Source organism: Eurosta solidaginis, chromosome 3, assembly GCF_040869045.1.
Source record: "Eurosta solidaginis isolate ZX-2024a chromosome 3, ASM4086904v1, whole genome shotgun sequence".
Classification (NCBI taxonomy): domain Eukaryota; kingdom Metazoa; phylum Arthropoda; class Insecta; order Diptera; family Tephritidae; genus Eurosta; species Eurosta solidaginis.
In genome coordinates this window covers 193,798,783-193,808,772 of record NC_090321.1, presented here as the reverse complement: position 1 = coordinate 193,808,772, position 9,990 = coordinate 193,798,783, and the positions used below count along the sequence as shown (strand labels likewise).

The following is a 9,990-nucleotide window of genomic DNA, read 5'->3' as shown; positions in this document are numbered from 1 at the left end:
GAAATGGCAACACTGATCACTATGTGCCTATGTATTACTTTGCTGCTAAGCGCGTTGCTCCGTTTTGCTTGCTGACATGCCAACGTAATAAAAACGCACTGCGGCAGTTTTCTGCCAAAGATGTCTCATGCACATATAAATTGTATGAGAGAAACCGAAATTGAATTTACTGCGTAAAAAGCTAACTCGATTTCCAATTTTTGTTCCGCGTTACATTTTGGTTTGACGTTGGCATACATGTTTTACATTGTTGCAATGCATGCTTATTTCGGTTAGGCCAAAAAAAGCCGTTTAAGTGCGTGCGTTGAAAAACCGCAGTGCGCTTTTATTAGATTGGCCAGAAAATGAAGTAAACACAGCAATATAAACTAGCTCGCTAATAGAATATACCTCGCACAATAGAACATATCATTGTGAATGAAACTAAGTGTGATATCTTATCTTCCAACTGCCTGACAGGATGTTCAATATGGCTACTTTTTAGCATTTTGACAGGGTGTTCAATATGGCGGCGCATATCTTCAGCGGGTGATAGAAAGAGATACATGAGACAGCGATAGTCAATTACAAATCAGGTGATCCAATAACTTTGGAACTTTCACGTCTATGCAGAAGATATCACACTTAGTTTCATTCACAATGGAATATATCACTCACAAAATATAACAGCATAAACTAGGAAACCAAGTTTTTAGTGAATCGCGCTACTGGATAATCGTCGATTAGTACGTAATTATAGCATCGTGGACGTGAATTACTATACCGAGGTGTACTGTGAACACCGCCTTAGTGCTAGTCAGAAAGCAACCATACCCATCTTACTTTCACCACAGTGAATCGGTGAAGATTTTATCGAGGTATATCACATCTCAAGTTGTTTATATTTAAACTTGAGTGTCATTTTTCATCAAATCATTTAAGTAGTTTTACTATAACTAAGTTTGGAAAAATCACAGCTGAGATATTCTCAATATGCCATTAACCGCTGAAAATGCCGCTTCACAAATTCAGGTAAGTACGCACAAACACCAAAGAATTTATTTTTTTTTCGAGATTTCATTACGTGGAGGGGACCTTATTTTGAAAGTTCCAGGTTATTGTCCAAAATAAGTTTTGGCCTTAGTGCAGTATAGGGACAATTCCAAAATCAAAAAATGAAGTATGAGGATTGATAGACATGGTCAAGGTGAGTATAACTACACAATTTTGTTTGTGGGCAAATGACAATAACAGGAGTTATTAAGGGTCAAAGTTCATATGAAGCATTTTTTTAAATCTAAATTTCTATTTAAGTATCGAACCGATTTTCAAAATTCATTGTATAGGTAGTAAAATTACCTTTCATTTGATATGCTGTTTGTATTCCTATCCCGTAAAATACTTAAAAAAATCGATATTTAAAAGTGCTATATTTACAAGTAAATTACGCATATTTATTTGTACATATGTATGTATGTGTATGAATATTGAAATAAAGCCAGTATGGCCTTATTGCCATTTTCAAAACATGGTTGTTGTAATTTTATTAGGCTGTACCTAAAAACGCGCAAAAGAGTGCGTACCGTGGCATGTTGCCACGGTTCAGGCAACCACCCGGACTTGGCATGGCATAGCCCAGGGTTATTTAAATAAGCGCGGCCGAAGGTCGCCAACTCGTAAAAGTGTTCTGCACATAAAGGAAACAAATACCAGGTGTTCTGCGCAGAATTATTGTTAATTTGCCCAAAATTAAGTTTTGGTATACCAGGAACAGGACAGTTGGTATTGCATTGATGGGACTAAGGATATTATATATAATTTTAAATGAAAGCTTAAAATATTTCCCATCTACCAAAATATTTTTTCATATGCATTTAATTAGCGAGCTTTGCTCATATTGCTTTATACAATGGTTTTTGTAATTGATATTAGAGAAAAATTGTCAGTTTACAAACGGCGATGATTACTAGGACATGTTTCTGAATTTCACTTCTTCATCAGCTAGCTGAAAGCTGTAAAAATCCGAAGAAATGTTACTAAGCTTTCAAAAGCGCGCCTAAAAATGATATCCACACCATTAGGAATAAACTACATACAGAGTGTATGTGCCTACATGGTGATCAAAAGGAATATAAACAAAAAGGCAACTCTTAGAGACCAATGGGATATTCATATGGCTTAGCAGCTAAAGGCTTGCACTGATATGAATGTTGGAGATTCGAGTTCAACGCTCAGCTCCCGAAAAGCTAGCTGATGAAGAAGTGAAATTCAGAAACATGTCCTAGTAACCATTACCGTTTGTAAACTGACAATTTTTCTCTAATATCAATTACAAAAACCATTGTATAAAGCAATATGAGCAAAGCTCGCTAATTAAATACATATGATCATATTGATATAATAGTAACAGCGGAAGTATTAAAAACAAATACTGTAAAAATCCGAACAAATGTTACTAAGCTTTCAAAAGCGCGCCTAAAAATCATATCCACACCATTAGGAATAAACTACATACAGAGTGTATGTGCCTACATGGTGATCAAAAGGAATATAAACAAAAAGGCAACTCTTAGAGACCAATTGTACAGCGAACAACGAGACATTCATATGGCTTAGCAGCTAAAGGCTTACACTGATATGAATGTTGGAGATTCGAGTTCAACGCTCAGCTCCCGAAAAGCTAGCTGATGAAGAAGTGAAATTCAGAAACATGTCCTAGTAACCATCGCCGTTTGTAAACTGACAATTTTTCTCTAATATCGATTACAAAAACCATTGTATAAAGCAATATGAGCAAAGCTCGCTAATTAAATACATATGATTATATTGATATAATAGTGACAGTGGAAGTATTAAAAACAAATACTGTAAAAATCCGAACAAATGTTACTAAGCTTTCAAAAGCGCGCAAAAATCATATCCACACCATTAGGAATAAACTACATACAGAGTGTATGTGCCTACATGGTGATCAAAAGGAATATAAACAAAAAGGCAACTCTTAGAGACGAATTGTACAGCGAACAACGGGACATTCATATGGCTTAGCAGCTAAAGGCTTGCACTGAAATGAATGTTGGAGATTCGAGTTCAACGCTCAGCTCCCGAAAAGCTAGCTGATGAAGAAGTGAAATTCAGAAACATGTCCTAGTAACCATCGCCGTTTGTAAACTGACAATTTTTCTCTAATATCAATTTTCATATATTTAATACAGCAATTAAGTTTTTTAAAAATTTTGATATGTTTTTTAAAAAACTATATTAATTCAGGAAATTCTTTGCAGTTATATACTTAAGATATACATCAAATGAAAGGTATTGGAAATACATATCCAACGACGTCAAAATTGTGAAAATCGGTTCAATACTTTAGAAGTAATTTAGATTTAAAAAAAGCTTATTATGAACTTTGAACTTTAATAACTTTTGTTGTTGTTGTTTGCCCAACAAAAAAAATATACCGTTATGTTTCTTTTATTATTACCTATCGATCTCAATTTTTCGTTTTTTATATCAGCATTGACAGTATACTGCACTTGTTCCTAAGTTTTTTAATTTCTGGATTAAACTTCCCTTGTTGCTTGAGTGTACATTTGGACCACCAGTACACAATGGTAATAGCATAGAGGCCAGCACTATTTGCAGCAGCTTGCCATTAGAAAAGTTGGTAATATTCTAGTTGAGGAGTCGACTGCTAATACGCTACCAAAAATATCGAGACAGGTATCAAACGACGCGTCTTAACATCAGTATTAATAATCCGAAGGCGGAAAATAAAAATTTTAAGTCGTTCAAAAGATGTTAACGAAAAACCGAAAAAAGACCGCGGGTACCTCCGGAACCGGGGTGGTATCCATAGTATTTTTGCGCAGAACACCTTTCTGCGTTGGAGGCCTTCGGCCGCGCTTATAAAAAATGTCCCTGGGTGGGTCCAACACCGGTTTGGAGACCAAAACTATATCCGCGCAAAACATGTTCACAACAACATTACAACAACCACATGAAAATCACCAACTTCAACTGAAAATATCTCCGCCTTCGGATTATTGTTCTCGTGGTCAATACGCGTCTTTTGACACCTCTCAATATTTTTAGTAGCGTATTAGCAGTCGACCCCTCAACTATACTTACCGAAAATTTTTATTATTTTAAATTTTCAGTTTCAATAAATTTATTTTAAAAAAAAGTTTATTTCCTTTCAATATGTTGTAGTTATTATGAGTGCAATGAAAATTGCATTTATTTCATGATTGCAAGGAAATTGCAGTTTGATGTGTGAAATTAGAATTGCAGAGTATATAAAACGAGCTACTTTTCAGCATGAAATACATATGCGATCAATTATCTTTTATACGCCGTTAATTTGTTCCGTTACAATTCGAGATTTTTTTTTATTTTAGTATATAACTGTTAAGTTTCAATACGTCACTTGCTGCCATGTGTTTTTCACTGTCCCGTCACGTTCCGTTAAGCATATAAAACGAGTATGGGTTTTAAATGGCACCACGCTAGTTTTTAAATCTTACAGATTTATGTTAGGAGTTCAAAAAAATGACGCCCTAGCTCCAGGTTAGGGAAGCATTGCATCTCCCAACTCCGCCAAAACGCCAGAAGGGGCACAGAAGCCAACCTTGAGCCCTATTTTAATTTTCAGCTCAACCAAAAACCGCCCGAAAATATTCCACTCAGCCGAAAAGACATGAACGGAATGCGACTCAAGAATTTAAAAGAAAAACGTGTCATTTCTTTTTCCGTTGTAGGATCGTTTGAAGGATTTACAACGTCTCATTCATCAAATAGACGAGGAACGGAGGCGTTCCGAAATAAACGTGAACAGCATAGTTCGGGCGCAACAAACAAATTTTCCACCACAGAAATTGAAAGCGCTGTACAAGGCAAGTCTGCAAGATGCGTCCCATGAGGAAGCAACTATACGTGGCGCTTTAGATAAGATACAAGAAATTCGTAATATTCGCAATGAACGTCGTGTTGCAGCTCGTAATGCTGGTAATAAAGAAGCAATACGACGTGGAGCCCTTATGAAAATGGTACAGATCTCTGCTCAAACATTACCTTTGTTTGTTAGTAAACCTGGCGAAAAAGTGCCACCATTATGTGGTGCTACACCGGCTGAAAGTAATTATATTGCAAAGGTGGGAGATAATGTTGCCGCCTTAGTCAAAGGTGTAGAGGATGATGAGAATTGGATTTTAGCGGAAGTTGTACAATTCTTACATCGACAAAACAAGTATGATGTCATTGATATTGATGAAGAACAAAAGGACCGACACGTACTTAGCAAACGAAAGATAATACCATTGCCACTTATGAGAGCTAATCCCGAAACCGATGGTCATGCATTGTTTCCAAAAGATACAGTTGGTAAGTATAAGAAATGTATCCCGGAAAAACATGTACAAAAATTGTATACTCTTGTTTTTAGTAATGGCTCTTTATCCCCAAACGACATGCTTTTACAAGGCCATTATACACCGCTTGCCTCATACAGCCACAGAAGACTACTTGGTACTTTTCGAGGATTCATCCTGTACAAATGGGTATGCTGATCCGTTACCTGTAGCACAGCGTTATGTTATTGCATACAAGCCAACAAAGAAGAGTGGCGGAGGTGGAAGTGGTAGCGTTTCTTCAGCTTAATTAAAATAAAAAAAATACGAATATATTCACATTTGTTATATTTTATTAATACAAAGCTAAACCTACTTACTTCCTAGTAAATAAAATAATTAAATTACTCGACTTCCTGTTCATTATTTGAATCATCCTGCTCCATATCTCCATCGTCCACCTCATCACCTTGTCCACTATCAGCTTTCTCCTCGTCGTCATTAACATCATCCTGTACATGCAACTCAAAGCCGGTATCTTTAGACCAAGAGCATTTCATCGTCAATTGAAATTTAGCCATAGGTTTCGCGATCAATTTTAAAATTCGCGCTTGTTCTGGGGTTAGAACTTTACCTTCCTCGCAAACTGTATAATCACTATAAAGTGTTACAATTCCTTTCTGCAGCTTAGTTGGCATACCCAGCGATCTCAGATGTGGTTCAATGGAATGAGTGAATTCCTCAAGCGGACCTGCTGGCAGCACTACTGTTTCAGTGGCTTTAAAACCACTACGCGCATATTCTACTGCCCAATAGCTTTCGGCCCACTCAAGAACTTCTTTCTTCGATTTCTCTGTAAATAGTAGCCCTACCTGTCCTGTCAAGCGTTTAGAAAGCTGAAAAATTAATTTTTTATTGAAATAATTCAATAAAATTCATTTTATTACCTTGTATATATCAACTTCAATTTCTTCAGCCTTTGTACGCCCTAGCCCGATTTGCATTATGCGGTTTTTGCCAAAAAAGAACCGTGAATTTGCCTTCCATTCGTGTCTGAGATCCTTTAAGAGATTATTGCGCATATTCTGCACTTGGAAAACAAAGATATTTGGGTATTTCTCCACGCAGTGACGTACATCTTCTATAATTTTTTGTTTCCACTCCAAACCTTTGCGATCCGTTTTGGTCAAGGAAACTATTCAATGCGATATATAAACAAACATAACTACGATTATAAAACAATGCGTTAATGGAATATTGCATGAGGTTGTACTTGCTTTTTTTGTCTCTTTTGGAACGTGGCATACCAAAGTGGTTTTATAAGTATGGAAAAGAAATAAAATGTACCTATTGAATTTGATACGAAATGCGATTTAAATTCAACACGTGCAGATTAGAGATGGAGAGTCGCCTTTGTCATTCAATAATCGATATTTCGCTTGAAATAATCGACATTTAGCCGCATTGTTCATTACCATGGTACAATAACCAGGTAAAAGCATCAGAGTTTCATTTTACATGTTTTTTCATTCGAAGTTGGTCAAAAAATGTCAAACTTTGTTTATGTTAACATTTTTTGTTTATTTACTTTTGATGTGAAATTTTATTAGGTAATTCTTTACTTTAGCTCACAACTACTAAAACTCGTCCAAAAATATCGGGAGAGGTGTCAGAAGACGCGCTTTGGACCCAGGACCACGAATCCGAAAACGGAAATTGAAAATTTTATTTCTTTCCAGATATATTTACAAAGTTGACAATTTTCATGTGGCTGTTGTAATTTTGATGGTGTTGAGTACCCACAAAAAAAACTGTGGGTAAAAGTGTTTTGCGCGGATATAGATTTGGTCTCCCATGGTAATTTTTTATAAGCGCGGCCGAAGGCCGCCAACGCAGAAAGGTGTTCTGCGCAAAATTACTATGGATCCCACCCCCCGGTTTCGGAGGTACCCGCGGGTCTTTTTTCGGTTTTTCGTTAATATCTTTTGAACGAATTAAAATTTCCGCCTTCGGATTATTAATACTGATATCAAGACGCGTCGTTTGACACCTCTCTCGATATTTTTGGTAGCGTATTAGCAGTCGACCCGTCAACTAGACTATTACCTGCGCAAAAATACTATGGATTCCACCCCCGGTTTCGGAGCGCCCCGGTGCCATTTTTCAGTTTTTTGGGAACATTTTTTGACAAATAAAATTTTTAATTTTCGCTTTCGGATTCGTCGTCCTGAGTCCAAAACGCATTTTTTTGACACCTCTCCCGATATTTTTGCGCGAGTTTTTGCAGTTGTGAGCTAAAGTAAAGAATTACCCCGCAAGATCAAGGAAGAGGAAAAATTGGGAAAAAGCTTGTGGCGTTAGCTTCCCTAAAATGGCTTAATTTTTTCGCTCCATTTTCAGGCCTGTGACCTTATTGTGGGCGCTCAGAGAGTAAATTTGATGCCCAACTCCACTCCATCGCTATATTTACTGTTATGGTCCACTTGGGAGATTCAACCTTAGAACGTACCAGTTGGCTAGTGTTAGGGAAAAGATAGGATTCACCCTCACTTATCTCTGCCTGGGGTGGTTGAAACAAAATTTTGTTAATTTCGCGCAGGTGTCATCACGAAATAATCCAACGATGTGGGAAAATTCCCAATAACGGCAACCACCATGGCGTAACTATACAAGGTGACAGCTGACTAGTAGGTTCGTACGAATTGACACATTAACTTTCAGCGCAGTATGATCTTGACATTAGTCCATCGGTTCACACAACGGAAATATATCGAACGTTTAATGATGGCTGCAGGATTGTCACCGCGACTACCACCTTGTATGGTTCTACCATGGCAACCACAGTTAAATCATGCGATTTAACGGCGCCGTTCCACTGCGCAGTCGCAATAATGGAACGAAAGTTTTCCACAATACCATGGCGTGGATGGCCATTTTTTTTGCGCGAAAAGTCAAGAAGATATTCGGTGGAGTGATATTGATCAGGTCTGACGTGCTGGTACCTCGCGTGTGCTTAAACGAAAAAGTATTTGAGATTGCTGCTATAGAAATGTGCAATGAAGCAAAGTAGACAATATAATCTAAAAAAATATATTCTTATCAAAACCGCCTAAATTATTATTTACACACATTCATAATTTGGATGAAAAGCAAGTGGGACTACGATTTAAGAAAAAAGGAATTTGTGATAAAGTGTTTATGCTTCAGAGTATGATGCTAAATCTGTAATAATTTAAATGGAGTTCAGACACATATGATTGGGGAAGATGATTTTTTTTCAACAACATAACCAAAAATGGCAAATCTGGGAGCTAAAACATTTATACCGTGAGACAAATGAAATGGAATAATATTTTCAGACATACATACATTAATGTGAATGGCATTACTTATCCGCCAACCAATCTGACACCGAAAATTCTGGATAACATTTTGGCAAACGATACCAAGCCAAGTCAAATAGTCGCGATACAAAATCTTCAATCAGCAAACAAAAATTCTCAATTTTAATAATTCGACAGCATAACCTCTTTTTGGCAACGAAGAACGTGGAGAATTGTACTGTGTCATGGCTTGTTAATCGATTCACTATCCACCAACCAATGTGACGCCGAAAATCCTGATAAAATTTTGCAAAACGATACCAAGCCAAGTCAACTGATTGCGATACAAAATATTCAATCAGCTACCAAAATTCCGATTCAATCAATTCGACAACATAACCTCTTTTGCCAAGAACGTCAAGTAAATCCATTAAACGGCCGTTGCCATCAGGAGCTATACGTCCAAGTACGAGTCGTGCCAGTTCGCCATCGGCGATAGGCCTGCTGAAACACCAGATGTAACACCGACAGCGGGGCTGCTAAGCGTAAGCCGGCTGCACCAGCACCTACAACAACAACGTTTGAAACCGGGTGAGTCCGTTCCAGCTCGGTGAAATTATATTATGTATTTATATGAAGTGATAAAATTCGTCACTTACAGATTATCGTTTCAAATTTTTGTAATTCATTCCAAGCACACTTAATGAACCTAAAGACCCTTTTCTGTAACTCGATTCGAACATACGGTATATGAATTCGAACACTTTGGTGCTCTTAACTCTGTTGACCCGTCGGATATGTGCAATGTAAAACCAGTTCTGTAATCTTGCGAATAAGAAACATTGTTCTGTAAAGCTTGTGAAAAGTCAATACAGTCAAGAAATAGAAAACCAAAATTATAAAAGTTTGAGTTCTGCAAATTATTTTATTCAAGTCAAGTTACAGAATAGTGTCACTAGTATATATAGTACTTTACATATTTGAATGTGTCACTCTGAACCATATTTTTTTATATACATACAGGCGAAAGCCAGGCGAATGGGTAATGCATTACACATTAGCGACATATGCCTTTACGCGAGAAATTAGAATCTAGTCGCAACAAGAGATAGAGGATTTATTTCTTTGTGATCATGAACAAATAAACTCTTTCTATAATTTTTTTTGAAATATTTTTTTACTGCTCCACTATACTGTTGCGACTGAAACGTCACCTAAAAGTTCATAAATTGCATGATCTCTATATGATCACACGGCACAAGTTGGTATGTGCCAACGAAGACTAAAGCTATAAAAGCTTATTAAATTGTTACGAGAGTTTTGCCCGACCATATCTATTG

At 36.9% G+C, this 9,990-nt stretch overlaps 2 protein-coding genes across 4 annotated transcripts; one reads left to right on the top strand and one right to left on the bottom strand.

The window, feature by feature from the left end:
• The first annotated feature begins 854 nt into the window (after window positions 1–854).
• Sgf29 (SAGA-associated factor 29) lies at window positions 855–5,739 on the top strand. Of its 2 annotated transcripts, none has more exons than XM_067774418.1 (3): window positions 855–1,011; window positions 4,740–5,361; window positions 5,423–5,739. In XM_067774418.1, exons 1-3 carry the CDS (start codon window positions 973–975, stop codon window positions 5,635–5,637), a joined length of 876 nt encoding a protein of 291 aa, XP_067630519.1. In that variant the 5' UTR covers window positions 855–972; the 3' UTR covers window positions 5,638–5,739. The 2 variants fall into 2 exon arrangements, with proteins under 2 accessions (XP_067630519.1, XP_067630520.1); XM_067774419.1 differs by lacking the exon at window positions 855–1,011 and adding an exon at window positions 1,037–1,186.
• RpLP0-like (ribosomal protein LP0-like) lies at window positions 4,272–6,751 on the bottom strand. 2 transcript variants are annotated; one of them, XM_067774421.1, is made up of 4 exons: window positions 6,605–6,751; window positions 6,275–6,522; window positions 5,708–6,223; window positions 4,272–5,632 (listed from the first exon to the last, which is right to left on the bottom strand). In XM_067774421.1, exons 1-3 carry the CDS (start codon window positions 6,630–6,632, stop codon window positions 5,732–5,734), a joined length of 768 nt encoding a protein of 255 aa, XP_067630522.1. In that variant the 5' UTR covers window positions 6,633–6,751; the 3' UTR covers window positions 4,272–5,632; window positions 5,708–5,731. The 2 variants fall into 2 exon arrangements, with proteins under 2 accessions (XP_067630522.1, XP_067630521.1); XM_067774420.1 differs by lacking the exon at window positions 4,272–5,632 and having other exon boundaries at window positions 5,659–6,223.
• Between the last annotated feature and the right edge of the window lie 3,239 nt (window positions 6,752–9,990).

Coding starts and splice junctions, on each gene's coding strand:
- Sgf29 (XM_067774418.1), top strand. CDS start 973: ATGCCATTAACCGCTGAAAATGCCGCTTCACAAATTCAG. Junction 1,012..4,739: donor ATGCCGCTTCACAAATTCAG/GTAAGTACGCAC, acceptor TTTCCGTTGTAG/GATCGTTTGAAGGATTTACA. Junction 5,362..5,422: donor GTTTCCAAAAGATACAGTTG/GTAAGTATAAGA, acceptor TCTTGTTTTTAG/TAATGGCTCTTTATCCCCAA.
- RpLP0-like (XM_067774421.1), bottom strand. CDS start 6,632: ATGCCACGTTCCAAAAGAGACAAAAAAA. Junction 6,523..6,604: donor TTCCAAAAGAGACAAAAAAA/GCAAGTACAACC, acceptor CGCATTGAATAG/TTTCCTTGACCAAAACGGAT. Junction 6,224..6,274: donor TTGAAGTTGATATATACAAG/GTAATAAAATGA, acceptor TTAATTTTTCAG/CTTTCTAAACGCTTGACAGG.